At 35.9% G+C, this 26,403-nt stretch overlaps 1 protein-coding gene across 6 annotated transcripts in view; it reads right to left on the reverse strand.

Moving 5' to 3' along the window:
* Positions 1-26,403, reverse strand: part of LOC307140433 (uncharacterized protein) — a 109,837-nt gene that overhangs the window by 41,890 nt on the left and 41,544 nt on the right. For all 6 annotated transcript variants that reach the window (XM_079839983.1, XM_079839984.1, XM_079839985.1 and 3 more), the window contains exons 7-10: positions 23,983-25,687; positions 22,499-22,581; positions 6,248-6,311; positions 2,116-2,237 (exon numbers count right to left, since the gene is read on the reverse strand). In XM_079839983.1, coding sequence (XP_079696109.1) covers positions 2,116-2,237; positions 6,248-6,311; positions 22,499-22,581; positions 23,983-25,687 — 1,974 coding nt within the window. The remainder of the gene's footprint in view (positions 1-2,115; positions 2,238-6,247; positions 6,312-22,498; positions 22,582-23,982; positions 25,688-26,403) is intronic.

A 26,403-nucleotide genomic window follows, 5' to 3' on the forward strand; every position in this document is an offset into this window, starting at 1 on the left:
TTGCAAAGTAGCATTGTGTTGATTTTCTTTAAACATTCTATATCGGTGTTATTTTAGTACTATTTTTAGACTATTAATCCATTTAATTTGTGCTTTTGTAGTTTTTTTTTTAATATACATTTCTATTTGTTTTTAATTCAATTTTAGTTTAAATTATTTTTGTACCTTTACTTCAGTTAGTATCCAAGGCAACATTTATACATTTTTCATCTAATATTTATATTTTATTTCAGTTTTATTTCAATTAACGAAACATATTTTTAATAGTTTTAGTTGGCAATGACAACACTGATCCTAACCTCATGACATTGAATAGATTGCAAAAATAACAAGCAGGTTTTCCTCCACACAACACCCCTATATGTCATTGGTCGGTCAAACAGATGGCCCCGCCGCCAAGCTCGCACCATTGGTTGAGCCAGTCAGGATGCTCACATTTATTTAGGGGAAATAAACCACCAGAAGAAAATAAATAACATACTTTCACCTTTATGCCTATTTTTGACCACATTTTATATGACATATGAAATGCAATACTTTAGAAATAGACAAGAGTAAAGTTTGAAAAGCTTGCACTGAGAAGTGTTCATCGTTCAACATTTAACAGACAGCAATGACAGTATCATAGTATTTGCATTTTTTCATTGTTTTTAGAGTTTTTTCCCCCACAAATTGAATCTAATAAATCAAATATATCATATTTGACTCCTACTTACACTCCACAGTAAACATGCCTGAACTGTAAGAGTTTATCTCAGACTGCTGTCTGTACCTTTAAAGTGAAAATTTAAGTTAATGAATCATCACCAGGGTGAAATGAGTCTGCTAGGCCAAGAAAGACAGACCTAGACTTAAAGCAGTCGTGAGCATCCTTGGTGTGAGGTTTTGATGAGTCTATTGTGCCGAGCACTGGTGGCGTGAGAGACAAGGTGAAGAGGATTTGAGCTTTTGACACACATTGAGGTTTTTGTTGGTGTTCTGGGTGGGGGATGAAAGCCCTCTATTCATGTGCCCCTGAAATAGCTTCTATTGAGCATGTGTGCAAGGAAGCAGAGGGGGTGGTTTAGAAGCGTGTGTGTATGAGGTTTAAAAGGGTTCTAGAGAACTCATAACCACGTGACCTAGTGGAAAAAACCCCTCTGGTGTATTTTAACATTTGGGTGTCCTAAAAATTAGAAAGAAAAAAAAGTTGTGGTCACATGTTCACATAATATTGCCAAATCTGAGATCAAGTGATATGTATAATTTATACGCATCATAACTCTGAATTTCTTCTCAGCATTATCTGGTTATTAGTAGTGTTTGTAAAAGCAGGTGTTTTAAATCTGGGGTCCACAAGTGGGTACATAGGGATCCACGGAAAAAAAACTTGAATTTCACATTAACATTTCATTCTTCCTTCAAAAGACTGGTCAAAAATCATGACATTAATCAGTATTTAATGTTCGTATTTATTGCCATTGTTTTATATCTAATCTAATAGTCCTCTAACATTTGAAAATTCCTTAGTTAAAGGCATTCCTTTTACTATTCCTCATACTTAGTTTAGGGATTTTTTAAAGCTCTTAACCCTCATTATTAAACTTGCATCCTGCATTTGTGGTGCAGACATTAATTGTCCAGCTTTTCGTGCTCTTTTTATTCTTTTTAAGTGAGCAGAATAACAATTTTGCCAGCTGGACGATAACACTGCATTTATACAAAATACAAAAAAAAAAAAAAAATATATATATATATATATATATATATATATATATATACACAGTAAACATGCCTGAACTGTAAGAGTTTATCTCAGACTGCTGTCTGTACCTTTAAAGTGAAAATTTAAGTTAATGAATCATATATATAATAAATAAATAAAAATAATTATAAATGAATTAATTCATTCATTAACAAAAATCATAAATTAAAAACAACTTACTAATTAAATAACTAACTAAATATATTAATAAGGGAGTCAGCCAAGCCATATCTAGGGATCAAAATATATTAAAGACTTGGCGAATGAGCAACCACCCACAAATGCCCAAGGAACCACTTAGAACAACCACATAATGTGACAAATAAATATTTTTGTGTAGAAAAATCTGGTTCGTTTTTTCTTTCTCTTACCTTTCTGAAGACGTTGTCCTCTCCAGTGTCAGGACTGAGAAATCCATCAGTATCGCTGCCCGAGTCTCGAAATGTGACGGTTTCTGAATTGCAAGTGTGGAACTCTGGATACTGTGAGCTCTCTGCAACAAACACACACATAAGCACACATTTACACAATGACAGACACATTTAAAGCTACTTTAAAAAGCTGCGTGTTAAAAAAAACAGTTCTTTTATCCATTAAAATCTATGATAAAAGCCTCCAAATAGGTTCTCTTACTCAAGCCCAATGTCTTCTTAAACAAAACATGTGATTTCCCCTTCAGAACAGATCATTGTACAACAGCACATGTATTCACGACAGCAAAGTCTGACAAACTTGATACAAGTTTGACTCATCTGTCAGTACCGTACCATCGCGTGGGTAACAAAACCATATCACGTGGGTGACGAAACCATCATGATAGACCTCAACAGATTCCATCACCTAGAAAAAAAATACCGCCTGTTTCCTTCCCTCTCTCGCTTTCACTTTCTTCTAGTTTTTTAAAGTGCAACACATTCTCTATGTACGCTAAGTGTAAGTGAACAGGATCTGGGATCAACACTAGTAGATCTGTCACAAGAGTGTGAGCTTTGTCAGCTGTCTAACTGCCCACAGGTGGCTCCAAGTCTTGGGAAGTGAAGGAGGGGTCTCGCTAGAAGCACTACAGCTGCCCGTTCTCAATGTGTGTGTGTTCTTAATGAACCAATGCTGTAGTAAAAGCAAACGTCATTACAAACAACTGAAAACACAGGCCACGACAGGCCTCTGAGGACAACGTCAGAATTTAGAATCTATATATAAAATCACAGTCCCGTTTCAATAACAAAAGCAATGTTTTTGACATGATTCATTTGAAGGTGGTGTGGCATTTTTTTAGAAGTTCATAAAAATAAAAAATAAAATAATAATAAATAAATAAAAACTTATTCCTGTCTCAGTACCTGGAAATTGTAAACACTGTGGATCTGTGTTTGCTTTTTAACATTGTTAAAATAATAAATAAAAGAAAATAATAATATAATTTTTTTTAAATTAAATTAAATTAAATAATGGAAAAAAAATAATAATAATTAAATGACAATAAAAAATAAAATAATAAAATAAAATAATGAAATTAAATGATGAAATTAAATAATGAAATAAAATAAAATAAATAAATAAATAAATAAATAAATAAATAAATAAAATAAATAAAATAAATAAAATAAATAAAATAAATAAATAAAATAAAATAAAATAAAATAAAATAAAATAAAATAAAATAAAATAAAATAAAATAAAATAAAATAAAATAAAATAAAATAAATAAAATAAAGAATTTAAGAACATTTTACTGTGAACCATGCAACCAAAATCCGATGCTAAAACAATTTCTCCTGATCTAGAACAATGTGGCTCTGTGGTGTTTTTACCATTGAAATTAAATGAAATTAAAAAAAAAAAAATGTACCATGGCAATAAAAAAATATTAATTTAAAATAATTTAACCCTTACAGGTCATTTTGACCCGGAGAGGATTTTCTTTTCCTTGAAATTGTTACACTTGTGGTGTTCACCCTACAAAAAATTGCTTATAAATCTCTCATTATTCTATATCATCGCCAAATTTTATATTAAATCTTTTTGTCAACTTGTTTTCTTTCAATTAGTCAATTAGGGCTGATTTCTTTTTGAACCTGACTTATTGTAGGCCTCATTGATCTGTGCTTATATTGGTAAAAAATGACCATCCATTGAAAATGAATGTGCGAGATCGAAAACAAGAGAAACATTTAGTGTTCAAGAGCATGTTAATCATGTTCATGTTCACATATTTACATGTGTGCTTGCAAACATAAAAGGCCTCGGACCTGTGCATGCATGGATACCGCGCGCACACACACAGACACATTGGTATAGGTGGTTTACAGAGACATTCCATAGGCGTAATGATTTTTATTCTGTACAAACCGTATATTCAATCCCCAAACACTAACCCTACCCCTAAACCTAGCCATCACACAAAAATGTCTGCATTTCTAATAATAATAATAATAAAAACATTGCTTAGTATGTTTATTTTAGCGTTTTGAATTACAAGGACATCCGCATGTGCTCATAATGTAGGGGGCATGGCCTGAAACCTGAATACACACCTCAATATAAGGACTTTGCATCCTCATCATTTAGGTCAAACCTACACACGTGCGTGTTCATGTACATAAACAAACTATTTTAATAATTACAGGCTTTCTTTTTCACACGCAGATATGAACTTTATCCTCAGATCAATGATGATCAATCAGTTTAAAAAAGAAATACTAAACATGTCCTAACTGAAAGAAAGCAAGTTGACAAAAAGATTGAATTCAATATTTGGTGATAATATAGCATAACAAGAAATGTATAACACAATTTTTTTTTTTTTGTAGGCCATTCATTTTTGACTAGTATGACTGTTCCATTTTGTACAAAATAAAAGCATTTCAAAACAATGTTCCTGGTTAAACATTAAATCACACTAGAGTGATAAAGAGTAAATGTTGTCCCATATTTTGTAGAATATTGACAAAATAATATAGGCCTAATAAGAGGCCTACGATCAACCGGTTCCAAAAAGAAATACGAAACCTGTCCTAATTGAAAAAATTGGTGATAATATAGCATAAAGAGCGATTTATAAGCAACTTACACCAAAGATGTTACAGCGTTTTCAACAGAGCGTTAAACAAATCTTTGTTTCATGCTTACAAGGAAGTGATCAATAAATCTCCTGCTTCCTGCATTTATAACAATATAGCAGTGATTCCAACTAAGTTGTGCGTTCAAGACAATCCAGTCAGGGGAGTCTAACTTGAAGAAAAGAGAGCTTTAGGCCACTTAAATTCACAACAGGACAAACAAAACATTCTGTATGGCTGAAACACACTTTTCATTAAACAGGAGATCTCTCTTTTCAGCACTGCATCATATGTGTATCCATAATATGAAGTATTCATTTATCTTGAATACTAAAGATAAAGTCATTGTGCTGCTCTATACAAGCACTTGCTATTACTATCTTCTGTTCCATACTTCATTTGGGAACTAACAGATTTCTCTTTAGACGCACTCCAACAACAAAACTTTATAACGCAAAGTTCCCGCTTTCCTGAGAAGCTAGCCAACCACACATATTGTATAGAAGCCTCAAAAGGTACAAAAGTCAAAATGGCCTGTTCAGTAAGGGTCAGAGGAAATGTTTTTGCTACAAGAAATTATGACTAACATTACAGCTTAACTGTATCCCGTCTACATAGACAGCATCCCGACAGTCATGGAGCCACATAAGTGAGCACACATGCCACATAAAATAGCACTCATCACATGAAGTGCATGAGTAATGTGACTCACAAATGATTCAAATAGAAAATGATGTTAACATTTTGCTAAGCTTACTACATAAGCATACAAAAGCATAAACATTCATAGGAACAGTTTAAGATCATACAATTAGTCTGTTTAAGACAACTGTCAAAAAGTCTAAACTTTTTAGTATAATATATAAAACATGCATTACTATTCAAAGGTTTTGAATGATTAAGACTTTTTAATGTTTTTGAAAGAAGTATCTTATGCTCAGCAAGGCTGCATTTATTCAATCAAAAATACAGTAAAATATAACATTTGCAACAAATCAGCATATTCGAATGATTGCTGAAGGATCATGTGACACTGAAGACTGGAGTAATTATGCTGAAAATTCAGCTTTGCATCACAGGAATAAATTATATTTTAAAATATATTACCATAGAAAACAGTTCTTTTAAATTCAAAAAATATTTCATAATATTACTTTCTGTATTTTAATCAAATAAATGCAGCCTTGTTGAGCATAAAGATTCTTTCAAAAACATAAACACAACAACACAAAGTTTTCCTAACTTTTTAATAATTTCATATTTCTCAATGCTGACTTATTTTAATAATGAATGTATTGTAACATTACCTACTATTAAATTACAAATGAAAATATGATCATATATGTCCATATGAAGACAAAAGCTCAAATTAAACCCCAACTAGGTAAATATTACTATTGCTTTACGTCATCAACAATATAATAGCAGTGATGTGTGATCTTACCTGCGGACAGGCTGTGTCTCTTCTGAGAAACACTGGAACAAAGTGTGTCTTTGTCTCTGTGGATCTGGAGACAGAAAGAGGAAGATATGGTTTTATGCATGTGACTGTCTAAGTGGAAAGATTTGCTTGACATACTAAGAAAAAAATTATGATAAACATCAGGTGCATGACAATACCACTTGAATGCGTGTTTTGCTGAAAAGGTTAGTGAAAATGAGGGTTGCTAATGAATGCATAGGCAACAGGGAAACAGAAGCAGCAGCTTCGCTCACATATGCTCAGAGACTGCAGCTTATATGAAGTTTGAGCTCAGTCTGTGGTTTGTGGAGCCCATAACAGCTGCATCTCACTCATCATAGACCACACACCACCTAACACCAGCCCTGAGGGACAACGGAGGCTACGGGAATCAGGATCCAATGCTTAGACGGTCCCCACAAGCCAGACATCCAAACAAACTATACTCCTACTTGGATTCAATCCAATTACATAGACGACACAAAGGCTGCAATGGTAAAACCCAGCATAGAAAGCAGATTCAGCTCAAATAAGATAAGCTATGATTGAGTGTGTTGTAAAATAAAGCAACAGTAAGCCAAGAGCGGTTGTGCGCTACAGTGTATTTTCTGCCTTGATCCATAGTTAAGTTTAATAAAATAAATAAAAAAACTAAATAAATAAAAGAATGAAAATTACTGGTACTCAGAGTCTTGGAAGTATCAGTATTAACTACAAATCAGTCAATAAATGTTTTACATCACATGCCCTTAGTTTCCATCAAATGCGTGTTTATGAATATATGGAGCTAAAAGAGAAAATTGTGGGAGAAAATGTAACGCTAATGAACCATATTAAACGTAATATGTGTCATTAGCATGTAGGCTAACCATAGGCTGAAAAACTGGCATATTTATATAAAGTTCAAAGGTGTGCACTTTTTTGAAAAGCTTTGATTGTGACTCATTTTTAATTATAGCTAATAAACATACCTGTGGCAACACATTAGTTGAAATGTTAATACACCTAGGGCCAGATTTACTAAATGGCAAATTGGCGTGAGAACGCAATTCCAAAAACACGCAGATGGGAGTGAAAAGTTCTATACGTGATTAAAGAACAAATTAAAGAACAGACAGCCTGATCATTTCCATAATGACCAACGCAATCTACCAAGAGCAAGCTGTTTTTTTTAGACATTGTTTTTTTGGCCATTAAATAATGGTGCAAATACCAGTAAATTGACTAGCGCAAACCTTAGTAAATCACGTTGCGTGATTAATTTAAATACTCTGCTCCCATAAATTTTGCATCTGAAAGGGAAACTCCAACAAATGCAAAAATAACCCTGTCCACGCCTTTTCAGCGATAATTTTTCACTGCGTGTCAATCCTGACAGTTGTTTTTTAACACCAAAAGAGGGTGTTTACGCTGGTGCAAGCTGTTAGTAAATCCGGCCCTTAGTTTCACAGCAGCCACACGCTTGTGAACTACAGTACATGTAGGGGCTGTTTAAACGACACCGTTTCAACTAAAAACATGAAACTTTATGCGTTTTTTTTTACCATAGACTTTTAAAAAATATGGACGTAGTGTCCATGATGTCACCCCTAGGTTTCTGAAGAGCATTTTTCAAGCCTAGTGGGCCGTCGCCATCTTGGCAGCGCGTCACCGTGTTTCACTCCCCATAACTAAAAATGCGCAAAAGAGGCTCAAGGGTGGAGCTGAGGTGCCTGGTTGCTGAACTCACGCATGCCTAGCTCGACCATAGTGGCAATCCACCTGTCACTCAAGTGGCCACGCCCTTAATTATGCAGAACTTTAAGGCTTAATATAATTTAAACAAATTAGTTATAATACAATTCACCCCCTCACAGTTGTCAAGAAGGACAAAATTAGCTGTATAGACCAAAACCACTGTTTATACCAGGTTGTAAACATATTTTTTTCTGCTGTAAATTTTGGCGTTTAAACACAGGGAAGATACAGATTTGACTTTACCCTCAGTCAGAACCATTTATTGCAATTATTATAGCAGTAAATACAATTATTATTCTCCAGTCTCCACTGGTCAAAAATTTGGGGTCAGTAATTATTATTATTTATTTTTTTTAAAGAAATTAATAGTTTTATTCAGCAAGGACGGATTCGAAAGATGTTACAAAATATTTCAATTAAATGCTCTATTCATTAAAGATGCATGAAAAAAATTATATCACACTTTCCACAAAATTTTTTTCAGCAAAACAGTTTTCAACATTGAAAAATGTTAAAAGGAAGAAATACATTTTAATATATAATAGAAAAGCATTATTTTAAATTGTAATAGCATTTTGAAATATTACAGTTTTTACAGTATTTTTGTTCAAATAATTGTAGCCCTTGTGAGTATAAGATACTTCTTTAAAACATTTAAAAATCCTACCCAAACTTTGGAACGGTAGTGTATATTATAAACATAATTGTATTTTATCACATTGCTGATGTCAACATAAAAAAGCAGTAAAATGAGTGTGTTTTGCCATTCTTCATTTGTTTTAAGCGAACTATATAACTATAGTCACATATAGCTTGGAACTAAAAAGCGTTATGGGGTATTTGCATTTCTTGTGTATCTCAAAGTCTCAGCCTGCATTATACGAACACGGCACAAACACGGTCATACCTGCTTGACTATTATACGTCAGCTTTTGATCAGAGGCACTGAAAGGGTGAATACATACAGTCTATTGGAAATGTTTACACAGATCTCATGTTACGGGCAGTACTGGTACTGAACAGCAAACCTGTACAAAAGCACCCACAATAGAAAGCCTGTATTAAAGCGACCTCCACAGCTGATGGTTATTCACTCGGCTGGAAAGCACAGTGAAAACCTCTTTCGCCTTTTGTTATAATCCAGCTACAGGGTCACAGGTGATTCAAGATCGGACGGGGGAGAAAGATGGTCAACAAAGGATACCGAGAGGGAGGGAATACAGGAGAAAAAACGTGAAGAAAAAGGACGAATGAGAGAAATCGCTTCTGATCTGACCCAGGAGCATCTCACATTTCCATCCTGCCCAGGGACTAATTATGTTCACACACTTTGAGCTTGTCAAAAACCAAGTGGCCATGCAGAGTTTTAAAGCAATTAACAATGCACAACACTCCATTGATGAGCACGACTCTGACTATCGACTGTGTGCCTCTGGGAAGGCAGTGTGTGGAGAGAACACTGCTGTCTGTTGTCCCGAGCACAGACCCTGCCTACAGACAAGCACAAACACACACTCTTTGGGTTATTTGTAGCAGTTCCCATCATAGTGTGATGATATCTCACATCCACTGCCGCTGAAAAACAAATACTCCGATGTTAAAAAGATTATAAATGAAAAGAGCAGTATTGTTGAGGCAGAGGTGACTAGTACAAAAACAGCGGTAGAACTATAAATGAGATCTACAGTTGTCAGTTTGTGTAATTGTAAAGTGTACGATCTTCATTGGATGAATTAACCCTTTCGGGATTAAATTTTTTCCATTTGCTTACACTAAAATTTGTCCAGGAGTAAAAAAAAAAACAGCCTGTAGAGAAACTAAAAATGTGTACTGTAAGATGATTTAAGAAAAAAAAGAAATATTATGCACAAAACAATTACAGCTATTTATTTACACTACCATTAAAAAATGTGGGGCCAGTAAGATTTTTGATGTTTTTGATGTTCTCTTATATCCTCACCAGGGTTACAATCATAAAAAACAGCAATATTGTGAAATATTATTACAATATAAAGTAATACATTTATATTCTAATACGTTTTACAATGTAATTTATTCCTGAGGTCAAAGTTGAATTTTCACCATCTTTACTCCAGTCTTCAGTGTCACATGATTCTTTAGAAATCAGTCAGATTTTCTGCTCAAGAAACATTTCTTATTATTATAAATATTGAAAACCATTGTGCTGCTTAATATTTTTGTGAAAACAGTGATTTTCTTTTTTTAAAAGAACAGCATTTATGTGAAACAGAAATCTTTTGTAGCATTATAAATGTCTTTACTGTCACTTCTGTCACTCAATTTAATAATTACATCTTTGAATTATAATTCATTTTGAAATTTTGAAATGAGCAGCTGACTACAAACAGCTAAACTGATTTCAGTCTGTTAGGCCAAAAAAAGATTTTATTTTAAGTGAAACACGGCAAAAGTAACCAATCACATTTCATTAGACTTAACAGATAAATATAAAATCCAATGCAAATCACATGTACAGTAGCTGAGAATTTGTCTCAAATAGCAACTCAATGAATAGAAAGGAAACATTTGCATCTCTAACTGCCACAGTGCTATATGTAGACAAAACAACATAGCATTCAAATATATAAAGATAAAGAGGGACTTCACTCAACTTGCGATAATATGTTTATACCCTTAAAAAAACAAATGTTTTTTTATTGGCATTGATGATTCCATGAAGAACCTTTAACATCCATGGAAGTTTTCCATTCCACTAAGGGTTGCTTATAGTGGGGAAAAATATCATTTAGAATTGTAAAATGTTCTTCACACACACACAAAATGGTTGTTTTAAAAACTAAATCACTGAAAGGTTCTTTGGAATCACTCACTGCGACAAAGTGAATGGAAGTGTACTCGTAAATTTGTCATTAATTTCAGTTTACTCAGTTCAAAAATGCACTTTCTGAAAAATGAGCTTGAATCAATAAATAATGACAAAAGGCAAACATGTAGAGCTATAGCGCAGCAGTAGGCACATATGCTCCTTACATGTTGACAGTGTTGGGGTGTAACTAGTTACATGTACAGATTACATAATCTAAATACAAAATAAATGTAACTGTAATCAGTTACGGTTACGGTTACTGAGAAAAATGTCTAATTAAAGGAGCTGTATGTAGGACTGTGGCCAAAACTGGTACTGCAATCACTTTCAAATGACTGTAGAGGGGTGTATCCCCTCTCCCCCTCCCCCTGACTCGAGGTTGCCAGATAGGCTGCAGGATCCAGCAGGAAGGTAGGCTGCTACAAGGAGCTTTCAATGGCAAGTGACGAGTCGTACACAGTACGTTTTTTTTCTTTCTGTTAATTATGTTTATGCTTCAAGAGCAATGTTTTGTAAAATAATTATGAATCGCAAAAATGTACTAATGGCGATTAGCCAAATATAATCGTAAATATGAATGCTCGTATGTGACAGTACATTCCCACATGAAAAAATACTATAGTATATTATAGTAAAATTACAGCAAAGCTAAATAACATTAGCAATGGTCATACAGGTCAACTTGCAGCATGTTTTGTCCACTATATATGCGAAGAACGAATGAGGAATAATTTTTACCGAGGTAACGTTAGGCTACTGTCTCAAATACGTTTACACAGTGCTAATAGGCGTGCTAATGTTGTTTTCCTCAGCGTCCCAGCATAATGACAGAGAAACGGGCTCTGATAATGCATTACTAATGTTAGCAATGACGACTCGCCGTTTTTATTTACCAAACGATTCCTTAACGTTACCTTTTCAATTCAATGACCCACCTCCTCCATCTGCGCTAACCTAACATTATTTTGCACGAACATGCATAACTTTGTTCGACTGTCATGAATATTTGAAATGTCCATTTACATTAAGTACAAGTTAGCCAAACATAGATGAACCTTACCTGTCCAGGAGAAAATTAGCAACGTTGGCATCAGTCTTCAAATTATTCTCAGTTTTCAGCCGTCTCCATCTTTCAAAGGCATCTCTTATACAAATCCTTGTTTTATTTTGGACACTGTCACAACGTTTTTCTGATTCATAACGAGGTCGTTTAGGTTTCGTAAAGTTAGACATTGTTTATCCAAAAAGTTTGTAGCTGCAGCTGTGGTAACTAGAGCAGAGCTGGCAACCCGAATGCAGAAACACTACTGACTTCGTGATTGGTAGACAGGTGGAGGGTGGCGCAAGTTCAGGCCAAAACACAACATGACAACATCAACATCAGTTGAGGGCTGCAACTTCACTTTTAAAATGACAATATCTTGGCCGGACAACCGTTGTCAGTGATATAAGTATTTGAAATTAACATGATTTCTTAATGTCTAGTGACATATCAGGGCCATTTTATGATTAATTGAAATACATTTCTTACACACAGTTCCTTTAAATTAGTTACTTATGAAATTTTTTATGATTAAAAAAGGCGTTACATCTGAATATTTTCTGTAAAAATCTAGGAGATGTTGAACAATATACTGTACATTTTTGATGTGCACAAGGCCTCCTGCCATTTAAAGGCCGTTTAGTAAAGCGATGTTATTCTGACACTTTTGATTGGTTCTTGCAGTGCACCACGTCTGCCAATTACACACCACATTGCCGCTGAAAGCTTTAGGCTACAACCTGTTGCAACAAGTGAAAAAAATGCATTCCAGTGCTGGAAATTTAGAAAAGTAATCAAAAAGTAATCAAATGTAATCAGTTACATTCCTTTAACCCTTAAATGCATGACTGTTTCGCAAAACATTCTTAAATATTTGGGTCTTTAGCGACCCGGATCTATATCTAACACGAATCGATCTCTACCTGTTGCGATAATATAAAACTCCTGATATTAGAGAAACAAATACAGAAGAATAAAATAAAACATATTTTGTTACCTTTTGGAGCTTCTAAGGGTTCAGTTTGACCAGATGATTTATACCATCATCACGGTCCTCGTCAGAGCTCATTTCCCAGTACATTCAGGATCTGGCTCATATTCGCGATCTCACGCATTCTCTCAAAACAAATATTTTGATCGCTGACAGCTTCTTGACCAGATCCATCATCAAGTGACATTGACACTAGAATGTGTTGAGTACTTGCAAGTTTTGCAGATTATAATTATTATTGTTTCGTTTTCTGTCTGAGGTAACTATGAGTGAAACGTGACTTCATCATTGCGTATCAGACATTGAATTGCACTTATTTGGTCATTATAGATTCATTTATTATTGTGCAGAAAAAAATATATACGTGCAATCTTACACACCTCGGGTCGTTAGCGACCCTATAGAATTTTGACAAAAAAACGAGTGAAAAAACAGGCATTCAATTATAATTGTATTATTTTTCTAGTTATATTGTTTATAATGGATTGATTGAGGAATACTAAGAAGGTTGATGTCTAACTTTAAAAAATGAATGAGGAGGAGGGTAGTGAATGACGTCCCGGGTCGCTAAAGACCTGAGGTATGCATTTAAGGGTTAATACAGTCATTTAAATAGTTACACTACTACTAAATAGGGTAACTTGTAAACTGTAACCTATAACATTTGGCAAAGTAATCTTCCCAACACTGCACGTTGAGCTGTGGTTCTCATGTAGGCAATGAAGGTTTGAGGCATTTCCTCTTTCTCCAATTTGATAAAGGAGAAAAAAAAGCACATGGTAATCAAATAGAAAACGGCATTCTTAACTACATGTCAAACCCTATATTATATGATGCTCTAAAAACACTGCACATATCTGCAGTTTCAAACCACTCTCCAAAACACAGGCCCAAAACTCTGCCTACTCAGAGCCAAACATGGCCCAATGTCCCTATCCAGATTCTGGCACCACTGCCGTTCTCACTGCATATTTGTGGCGCTAGGGGAGAAACCAAAAAGGCAGTGCCAGCAGACTCTGTTGAGCGCAGAGCATTCAGAAGTGTACCCAATAAAAACACATCTGGTTTGAAAATGCACAGACTGTGCGCTGGCGCTCGATGCATGCAGAGGGAACAAAAGCTGTGATACAAAAGCAACTCTTTGGGAACACATTTACGGCATGATAAGAACACGTTCATCAGTAAGTGGGACATTTTGAATCAAAGTTTTGTGCCTGATGTAGGTAAGCTCCTATAAGCTTTTTTTAGCTTCTTTGGGGGACCCATTCACTCTACCCAATTGATTTTGTACCCCCGACTGTATTATTGTAATGTCTGAAGTGGTATGGTGAATGAATAAACTCAATGAATAAACTCAAACTATGTTCCGACAGGACCATTTTTGTTCCCAAGATCCCCGTCTTAAATCCGTGCAAAGCTCCAAAGTTTGTGCTGATTGTAAAGATGGTGATATTTAGTTGCAGTACAGCGCTATGAAGTCACTTGGCCGGCGGCCCGTTTCCATCATTCTCTCCAGGCTAAGAGCCAAAGGAAACCGTTAGGATTTGAGCAGCGGCTCCCAGACTGTCACCAAACTGAGCCGCCCCTTCGACTCACGCAGTTCTTGACCTCCACATGTATGCGCAAACACACACACACTCAGGCACAAACTCCATTTACAGTCAAAACATTGTATCAGAGCTTTCCCAGGGGCATTGCTCCAATCCAACAGCCATCCAGTCTTTAGGAGTCATTAAGGACGGAAGGCTCTTAAATCCATCTAGAGAAATGTCATGAATCAAATGTGCTAGATTGAAGTCATTATGGAACCGCATTCGCAAACCATTTTACTTCTGAAATCCAATACCATTTAAAAGTTTGGGGGTCAGTAAGTTTTTAAAAAAAAGGAACTAATACTTGAGTGAATGCATTAAATTGATCAAAAGTGACAAAAAACATACTTTGAACTTTCCATTCATCCAAAAAAATCCTAATAAAAAAATTTATCAAAGTTTCTTAAGCAGCAAATCAGAAGATTAGAATGATTTCTGAAGGATCATGGGACTTTAAGACTGGAGTAATGATGCTGAAAAAAAAAATCAGCTTTGCCTCACGGGAATAAATAACATTTTAAAATAAATTCAAATAGAAAAACGTTATTTTAAATAGTAATAATATTTCACAATATTACAGTTTTCACTCTATTTTTTTTCACTGTATTGTCAGCCTTAGTGAGCTTAAGAGACTTCTTTAAAACATTACATATATGAAAACATAAATTACCAACTCCAAACATGAAGTAATTCTGAGTGGAAAAACCATATTCAATGAGAAATTTATCAATCAGGAATTTACTTGATTTTGGAAAGTGGACTCTATGACAAAAGGTTGAAAAATAATCGAGATTGATCACCTGAAAAGGAAAGACTGAGTAATTTTTACAAAGACATGTGTTCATACTTATTTGATATAATGTGCGATGATGAATCATTTACAGTAAAACTAAGAATTCTGTTTAGCCTGACTTGCACGCGTTGAACCAACTGTACTGAATCAAATGACTCAGAAAATGAGTCATGAATCGCCATGTGCGAGAACAGTTTCATTTGAGATACACAAAAGCTTTAAGCCAATAACATTGAACACATACAGTTCAACAGTTTATTGAGAGCTTAAGGATTTGAGGCTGGAAAAAAGTGACATCTGTGCTAATGGCTGTAAAGACAGTTCAAGCCGCACGTCTTCATTGCATGATCAAACTGGCAGATCAGTGCTTCAGGGTATTTGTCTGTTGAACCACATTAAACAGCTGAAAACAAGCCGCACCTTGTGCACACACACACACACACACACACACTTCAGACTGTATGACATGATGTGTGAATGCCAGATGTCTCAACCAAATCAACAAATAAGACATGACACCGTTTGGGCTCTCAGAAAGAACAGCTGACTGCAGAGATTCCCGAATGGGACGCCAAAAAACATGTCTATCACATTTTCCAAGAACAGACACTTTCTATGAGCAGAAACTTAGCTTGGGAAAACACTGCAAGTTACGTTATTTAAGGTTAGTTTAAGGTTATTACCCAGTTATTGCAAATACTATAATAAATAGTATGTACATGGGGAACAGGACTGTGCAATAAAGTGCTACCCAAGTTTTTATAAAGTTATATACACACATTTTAATAGTATTATGTATAATAGAAAACTTTGTTTCTATGTTATACTATTCACAAAATACAAATCTACTGACATACTCCACTAAAATAGATGAGCCGAGCATTGTAATGTTTGCTACTGATTACAAAAAAAAGACATGCAAGACTTGTCCTGGACCTCAAGTTTAAAACCTACAATTCATAAAGTCCCAATGCACTGAATGTCAACATTTCAGATCTCCTTACCTTGATTAAAACTACATCCAGAGTTCTCTCTCCTTTGGCACACAAACTATACCTCCGCTTATATCGTTCGTACATCTTTCCAACAAGCGCAAGGAGAAACTGTGACACTGAACAAAGCTTATTTCCCACATGAGATCCTGACAGGCACAATCTCCATGGCTGAAGAGTTTGGAAAAATGAGACGGCCCTAATCTTTCACATCTGTGTGAAGGGCCGGCCCCTTTCCCTCGCTCATCCCCCACTCCCCTCTTCTCCCTCTCTCTCCTTCTCTCTCACACACACACACACACACACACACACAGTTGCATATGCAAACAGTCTGTTTTCCTCTTTCTTTGAGCCTGCCACACCATCCCAACTCTATTGGATCTTTCTCACACATCTGCTCATGGGTCATTCCTGCTATGCAATGCATTTCCCCCATGTGTTTTAATATATTGGATAAAATATTACATTCACAATTTATATAGTTTGGTTGATCTCAAATTTAAAATCATTATTTTGAGGAAATAATCTTGTCATGCTTCACCTAATAAAAAAATATATATATTTTTTTTAAAAATGTAACAAATATTTCTCTAATCAAAATGTTTTCCAGATACCTGATATTATTTAAATTAACATCAATCCATTGCCAGAATTATTAACTAAAACGATTTTATTTCAGTTAAAGGGATAGTTCACCCAAAAACGAAAATTTTATGTTTTTCTGCTTACCCCTAAGGCATCCAAGATGTAGGTGTCTTTGTTTCTTCAGTAGAACACAAATTAAGATTTGTAACTCCAACCGTTGCTGTGTGTCACTCATATAATGCTTGTCAATGGCGTCTAATTCTATTAGAGTAAAAAAAACATTGACAGAACACTTCAAATTAAACTCTGCGGCTTGTGACGACACAGGTCATAGATATGTATACGTAGATTCCTCATTCGAGCGATCCACACAGTCACTAATGAGGTATCTATGTATATATCTATGACCCGGACGGAATTTTGACCTCACTCACGGGAAGTGATGGCAGTCTGGAGAGCCGAAGACATTTGTCTGATATGAGGTGATATAATTGCATAAATAACGTTCGGTTTCTCTCAGAAACCGATCGTTTCGTGTCTACATCAATGTGTCGTCACGAGCCGCAGAGTTTAATTTGAAGTTGTCCGTTCATGTTTTTTTTACTCTAATAGAATTAGACCCCATTGACAAGCATTATATGAGTGACACACAGCAACGGTTGGAGTTAAAAATCTTCATTTGTGTTCTACTGAAGAAACAAAGACACCTACATCTTGGATGCCTTGGGGGTAAGCAGATAAACATCAAATTTTCGTTTTTGGGTGAACTATCCCTTTAATGATTATTGTGTGTGTATACACACACCGATCAGGCATAACAGGCGACGTAAATAACACTGATTATCTCTTCATCACGGCACCTAGTAGAGGGTAGGCTTTATTAGGCAGTAAGTGAAAATTTTGTCCTCAAAGTTGATGTGTTAGAATCAGGAAAAATTAACAAGCGTAAGGATTTGAGCGAGTTTCACAAGGGCCAAATTGTGATGGCTAGATGACTGGGTCAGAGCATCTCCTAAACTGCAGCTCTTGTGGGGTGTTCCCGGTCTGCAGTGGTCAGTATCTATCAAAAATGGTCCAAGGAAGGAACAGTGGTGAACCGGTGACAGGGTCATGGGCAGCAAAGGCTCATTGATGCATGAGGGGAGCGAAGGCTGGCCCGTGTGGTCCGATCAAACAGACGAGCTACTGTAGCTCAAATTGCTCAAGAAGTTAATGCTGGTTCTGATAGAAAGGTGTCAGAATACACAGTGCGTCACAGTTTGTTGCGTATGGGGCTGCACAGCCGCAGACCAGTCAGGGTGCCTATGCTGACCCCTGTCCACCACCGATAGCGCCAACAGTGGACACATGAGCATCAGAACTGGTTTACAGAGCAATGGAAGAAGGAGGCCTGGTCTGATGGATCACATTTTCTTTTATATCACGTGGATGGCCGGGTCCGTCTGCTGGAAAACCTTGGGTCCTGCCATCCATGTGGATGTTACTTTGACACGTACCACGTAAGCATTGTTGCAGACCCCGTACACCCTTTCATGGGAACGATATTCCCTGGTGGCTGTGGCCTCTTTCAGCAGGATAATGCTCCCTCCCTGACACAAAGCAAAAATGGTTCAGGAATGGTTTGAGGAGAACAACAACGAGTGTGAGGTGTTGACTTGGCCTCCAAATTCCCCAGATCTCAATCCAATCGAACATCTGTGGGATGTGCTGAAAAAACAAATCCAATCCATGGAGGCCCCACCTCACAACTTACAGGACTTAAAGGATCTGCTGCTAACATCTTGGTGCCAGATACAACAGCACACCTTGAAGGGTCAACGGTCAGGGCTGTTTTGGCAGCAAAGGGGTCATAATGTTATGCCTGATCAGTGTGTGTGTGTATATATATATATATATATATATATATATACACACACAGTGATCAGGCATAACATTATGACTAGATATGTGTGTATATGTATAGATATATATATTAAGATATGTGTGTATATGTATAGATATATATATTAAGATATGTGTGTATATGTATAGATATATATATTAAGATATGTGTGTATATGTATAGATATATATATTAAGATATGTGTGTATATGTATAGATATATATATTAAGATATGTGTGTATATGTATAGATATATATATTAAGATATGTGTGTATATGTATAGATATATATATTAAGATATGTGTGTATATGTATAGATATATATATTAAGATATGTGTGTATATGTATAAGTGGTCTCTAACATTTTTATAAGCAGAAAAATAGCAATAAAATAAAATTTACAAAAACAAACAAACAAAAATTATAATGAAAACCGAAAACATAAAAGAAAAAAACCATATATCAACTTTCCCTGCTCTTAGTTCTGTAATATCCCAAAACTAACAAAAGCCAGTTCCTTGATGATATCATCCTCCAGGAAGTGACATCATTTGGCTGGGAAAAAACAGTGCTAGTACCAGCAAGTTTTAGAAAGGGATTTGAGGAATTCTGATGGCATTAGTTAATTTATTTCACACACACACACAAAAAAAATCTAAATTAACAAGTTGACAAGTAAATTAACTGTCTATCCCTCATTGAGAAAATGGCTATCTTTAGCTCTTTATTTTTTTATCCTGTTAATTGTCTTGCCATTGTGTAAATACAGCATAATTAAAGTATCTTGGCTTGACCAGAGCATACTTCTGATATACCCTTTTATAGAAATACTTCCTTATTATAAATTTTACCAAGTAAAAAAATGACCCCCATAGTCTTTCTCTGTAACAGTTCTCCTTCCTTCTCCAAATCAAATGAGTTCAGACTCTTCAGGAAAGCCTGTCCGGTGGGATACACTGATAACAGCCCTGATGCCTTTCTGATTGACACCACCATTGAAACATGGTCAAAGCTTCTCGGTGTTTAGCGCACCATGTATATACACAATCACAAACACAATTTCTGCCCAGAGGAAACGAGGCAGAGCAACACCTACAAGTGATTTCTTCAATCTGCTCATGATCTCCAGAGGTGAAATACGCAGAAACCGTGGCTTCGTGTGTTGCCAGGATGGGGCTGGTTATAATTAGCAGGAAAAGGCCTTCAGCACTTGTGGTTCACATAAAAGGGTAACCCCAGCCCCCCATTCCCCCAAACAGTTATAAAGAAACCTGTGGATGAACAGCTGGCCCAGAGGTCACGACATAAAACTGTCAACATCTAACAGGAGAACAGATGATCAACCCAAACAACAGCTTTTTTTCCTAGATCGAAACCACAGCACAGCGTTACTTTTTGTCAACTGTTTTTTTTAAACACTATATTTTACACCCATTTATTGTAAGCATTCAAAAGTTTGTGGTTATTAAGATATTAAAGCTGCAGTCCGTAACTTTTTGCACTCTAGCGGTTAATAAACAGAACTGCATGCGTCTTGCGGAAGAACATTCAGCCGGAGCTACTTCTCCCTGTTTATGTCTATGGCGAGTCACGCAGGGACTGTGCTCCTGACCGGTCTGAAATAGTCCCAACATAAACACTTATTATTAGTGTACCATAATGATTCAGGGTGAGACAAAAACACAGTTTGGAAAATGGATTCATGTTGTACATGCTCATTTTATAATTTTTGCAAATCTTGAAAACAAAAAAAGTTACGGACAGCAGCTTTAAAGAAATTACTTTTATTCAGCAAGGACACATTAAACTGATCAAAAGTGATAGTAAATGTCACAATATCTCCATTTCAAAAAACTTCTGAATCCTGAAATAAAAATGTATCAGTTTCCACAAAAATATAAATCAGCACAACATTTCCAACACTTATAGTAATATTAAATGGTATTGCCATCCTTGTGAGGATATTTTGTCCCAATAAGGGATCCTCAAATAGTGGACCGAGGTCGTGTTCCTGACCCTGGCTTGGTTCCAACTGGACCTTGAGACGACAACGATAACACCTTTTATACGATTCTACAGTTTAAAATGAGCAGTGCATCAAAACAACAGTGGTATTTTTTTATCTAGAGCCAAATGCGCTCCATTCAAGCCCTTTCTGTTCTGTGATCATCGCTTCTCTCTCACGCTAAAGCGCCACATTAAGAGTGATTATTTTAACAACAGTAGCAGATTATTTTTCTTTCTCTTACAAAGTACTACTGCTGCTCAGATGGAAATGTATAACTATTCCAAAAAAAGTATTGTCCGGACCTACGCTGGGAAGGAAATATAGAGACCGGACCTCTTGGAACTTTAATTGAAAACCCTAGACATGGAGAATACCCCAGACCCACCCACACACGCACACGCACACGCACACGCACACGCACACGCACACGCACACGCACACGCACACGCACACGCACACGCACACGCACACGCACACACACACACACACACACACACACACACACACACACACACACACACACACACACACACACACACACACACAGCAATATAGTTTGCAGCCACCTCTACTCTCTGTTACAGTCCTCTGATTTGAACAAAATAAACAAATCCACATTGCTTCTGGACTTCACGCCTCAATGCTACCACACCTAGTGTTTCTGTGACCACAGAAACAAAAACAACTCTTTTACCTTGAATAACAACAGCACAATCATGTTGTGTATGCAGCATTTTAGAGTAAACCAACAAAAATAATGGTCACCTGGCAGAGAGTATGTTCAAAGAAGTCTCATTTGATCACCAAGGCTGCATTTATTTAATCGAAAAGAGAAAATGTGAAATATTATTATAATTTTAAATCGCACTTTCATCATCATTACTCCAGTCTTCATTGTCACATGATCCTTCAGAAATCATTCTAATATGCTGATTTGAAGCTCAAGAAACATTTCTTATTTTTATTATCAATGTTGAAAACGGTTGTGCTGCTTAATTTTTTTTGTGGAAACTATGATACATTTTTATATTATTTGCTTTGGGTTTTTTTCTGTCACTTTGGATCAATTTAGTCCATCCTTGCTTTATCAAAGTATTAATTAATTTTTATTTTTTAAATAAATCATCTTACTGACCCCAACGCTTTGAAAGGTGCTGTTTTTCTGTTCTTTAATCTGCACTGGCTATTTACATACCAATATATTACTGTTGGTGGATATTCAGATGTTTATAATAATTCTCAGATCTTTATGTAACAAGTAAGGCTAAAGATGAAAGTGGAGGACCACATCTGTTATCGGTTACACATGGGCCCGACACCATGGGGACCCGACCAAAATGCAGCCGAGTAACAGAACATTATGTTTTGTTTTTCATGTAAATATCGCCCCCATTTGGAGCTCGGTGCTCAAAATGATTTACTTCAAAGCAACTATAAATACTGACCACTTGCTGGACGTTAGGATCTTTCTGAAGGGATCATAACAAAAAAGAATGAGCCTATTTGGGTTTTTTTTTAAAAGAGGTTTGACTTGTCTTGTTGGGTTTGCCAAGCATCATTAAATAACCATCAAAATAAAACAAAGAATTGACAGTAAAAAAAATAAATTAAAAAAAAATTGACAGCCATAGTATTTTTGTAACCCAACTATCATGGGATGTCATTTAGTCATGTCACAACATACACCCACAACATATTTCACAAGTTAAGTGTAGTAAATTAAATATATAGTCTAAAAACACTATATTTTTAGTACTAACCAGTGGTGCATCTTTTTTGTCCATGATATCAGGCCACATTGTCTTCTGAAAGTCCATCTGATCCTCCAAATGTGCAAATGACTCTGTGAGAGAACATTTAGCATTCACAATAACTTTAATCAGACAGATTTGACTTAACAAAAGAAAGAAAAATATAATTGGTAACAGATTTTGGTACCACTTTACAATAAGATTCATTAGTTAAAATTAGTTAATTACATTAGTTAACACTTATTTATTTTTTAATGTGAATTTCAAAATGTACTAATGCATTATTAAAATCTTGCTAACATTAGATAATAAACTATGAACTAACATAAACAAACCATGAACAGCTGGATTTTTTATGAACTAACGTTCATAGTAAGTTCATGTTAACTAATACAACCTTATTGTAAAGTTTTACCTAGATTTTTAAAAAACAACCAACTGTTAGTTCACTCAAGAATGGAAAACATGAGTCACTTTTTATTAAGTGAATAATGAACTAAAAACTAAATGTCCTGTACCGCAAGTGCATCAACCAAACAGGGATATTTCTGGAAATTGTAAGCCTGGCTATTTCAGTTCAGTTACGTAAATTTGCAAAGATAACAATACCCTTTAAAAACATGGGTGTACCAATGTACTTTTTTGGTCACTGTGAGAACTGAGAAAAAGGGTCAGGAAATGGATGCTGACCTCGTCTTGTAACTTCACTTCCCTGGACATCCTATAATGACATCACCTGTTGCTAAGCTACATTTTGTTGTGTACATATATCACGATGAATACGCCCTGTTCTCTCAGGCGTGTGCGTGACGGAGACGCACAGACTACTTACAATTATTCTGTTGGATCAGAAAGGTATAATTACTTCATTTTGGTTTATCATGGAAGGTGGGTGCTTTTATAGAAACTTGGAAAACCTGTTACGCAATCACACTGCAAGATTCGATCAGTGATGAAATTAAACTTGGATCTCGGCAATGTATTTGAGTACATTTTTTTTCTCCTTGAATCAGAAAATGTAATAAGTTGGCAAAACTCACATTTTTTAAGTTAAGAAATTTAAAGTTTAAGTAAGCAGACCTTGCAAACTTGCAGTTTGTAATCATACATTTTAATTGATCTGAACTTGAAATATTTGAATAAGCCAATTCATACATTTAACTTAAAAATATCACGTAATCTCAAATTTTTAATAGTGGAAACTTGACTAGCTAATTCAATAAATGCCACCTTGCTAATTGGTTACACAATGCTTTGGTAGCATTAGCATAGCACTTGCTGAATGAGGACAGAAATATAATGCATTTAAAATGTGTTGACTTAAAATGTGTCAGTTTTGAGAACACAAAAGAAAAAAGAAAGTTCTAAATACTCATAACAGTTCATTTTAAATGAACTAATTTGTTTAATTTGAGGCTCTACTCAAACCAGTTATATATTTTGAGCGTTAGGGTTTACAGTGTGGTAAATATATTTTTTCTTGTTCAACTCACCTTTCAGTAGGTCTTCTTCACCCATAGGTTGCCCAACCTCATGCACTGCAGAGTCGGCATCTTGAGTCATATGATCTAGGCTTTCCTTGGCTTGTTCAGAAGAATCTATAAATTCATCCTTGTCAGGTGCCTTTGAGACATGTAAGGCACCATCTACATGGTCATTGTGGACCAAAACACTCATCAGATCTTCAGCACTGACTGCCAGGCTTTTCTCCGAGATTCCAGGCTCATTTGACTTAAATAAAACAGGTGTGTTTGAGGAATCAACTAGGACAGCTTGATCTCCAGATTTATTTGTATTTACAAAAACTATGCCTGCATTTCCTTCTGAAGACTCTATTTCTGATGTGCCCTGCATGACCTCATTGTTTGAGGTCATATCCTGCCTGGAAGAGTCATCTGGGAGATTCACTTTCTCCGTATCTTCAGGAATAGCTGACTCAAGAACTTCCTCCAGTGTTGCCTCAGCTTCACAAATTAGTTTTTTCTCCTGGTTCTCTTGGACGTTCCCCATCCCCTCACAGCCAGAACCTAAAAGAACCTCAAGATCTTTAGGTTCTAAGGTATCCTCACTAGTCGGAGATTCAGGTTCGGGTCCAGACTCGGTTTGTGAGACATCGAAAGATCTTAACAGTCTCTGTCCATCAACCTCACTTCTTTCTTCTACTGCATCTTCAAAAGGAAGAATTAGATTTTTTCCAGGCAACAGCTCTTGATTTATTTCATGCAGGCATGAAACATTCTCATGTTCAGCAACTGAAGTCCTTAAGGTTGTATCACTAAGTTCCTCCTTCTGCTGGTCGGCATCCGTTTCCAAGTATGGCATTTCTAGAGTCTCCTGAAACTCTTCATTGGCATCATCTTGATCAGAGGTTGTTGAAGAATCAAGATGGTCTTGAGTACCTTCCACGTTACACCTGATATTCTCACAAACGCCTCCCTCAGATCCCCCCAGCTTAAAGTTTCCTGGGTCATCGGTTTTATCACAAATGTCACTCCAAACATGCATTTCATTTTGAACAAAATTTTGTTCTAGAGATGCATCTCCATCTGGATTTACTTCGGGTGGATCCTTGCTTTCTTCTCGCACCTCCTCTGCTTCTATGAGATCCTCTTCCTCATCATCAGTCTCAGTACCCTGAGAACAAGATTCAACATCCGAGCTTTCCGGCGTGTCCAAAGACTGAGTAATTCCCATATCTCCTGCTTCAAAGGTGGGGTTACGCTCAGAGTTGTGTCCTTTTTCCTGACTTTCCCCCGGTGCTTCACAGATTAAGTCGTCGGCTTTATCAGCTTCCTCTTTCTGTTGTCCGCAGGAAGAGGTTCTGTAGGCTATGCTCTCAGAATTGCTCTGCAAACCATCACTACTATCTCCAATGTCCCCGGTACCAACTACACCATCAGTTGAGCTCTCCTCTTGCGCTCTGCAATCAGTCTCACTGTTTTCCCAAGCACACACCCGCTTATCTTCACTATTGCCATTGTGTAGGAGAGCCGTGGCAGTTTCACAGCTGAGCGAGAGACCTCCGTCACCCTCCCCGTCATTACATTCTTCTGTGCTAAAAGGAGTGAACCCTCGTTCTCTTGCATCAAGGGAGTCGTGCGGTGCCTCTTCACAACAGCAAACTCTGGTCTCCAGGCCATGATCACATTCTTGGGCAATGTGCGGAGACTCTGAGCTCTGCTGAAACGCAACTCCTCCCTGAACATGAACAGAGAACAACAGCTTTAGAGTTTTCTCTCCTTCAAGCCCTTCTCTAACTCTACAGTTATGTAAATGCAATGAATAGTAGATCTACAGTTGTTGGAGACTATTTCTAGTGGAGGTTGAAATGTGAGGGATATTTCTTGGCAAACAAGTTCCCTACTGTTGACTGCATAATAGTATGTATTCATTTAGCAGACATTTCCAAAATCCAAAGTGAGGAAGACAACACAGTGATTCATCCTAAAGAGGCAGTAACATGAGAAGTACCATGTTGTTCAGAGGAGTACAGGATTATTTATATGGAAAAAATTAAGAGACCACTTAACATTGAGAAATCAATGTTAAGTGGTGTCTTAATTTTTTCCAGAGCCGTATATATATATATATATATATTATATATTATATATTATATATTTATATATATATATATATATATATATATATATATATATATATATATATATATATATATATATATATATATATATATATATATATATATATATATATATATATATATATATATATAATCATTGAATATTAACTCCATTTAGCATTTATTGATATAAATGTGTATTATGTGTGTGATGTATAATGCTTATTGCTACTGTATTATCAGTTATTATGTATTATTTTTTTCTCTAAAAATGCAACGTTGAAAAGAATTTAACTTGGAATCATCACAGCTTAAGATGACTGAAAGTGCAAGA

This window comes from Gobio gobio, assembly GCF_949357685.1.
Source record: "Gobio gobio genome assembly, chromosome: 2".
NCBI classification, from domain to species: Eukaryota; Metazoa; Chordata; class Actinopteri; order Cypriniformes; family Gobionidae; genus Gobio; species Gobio gobio.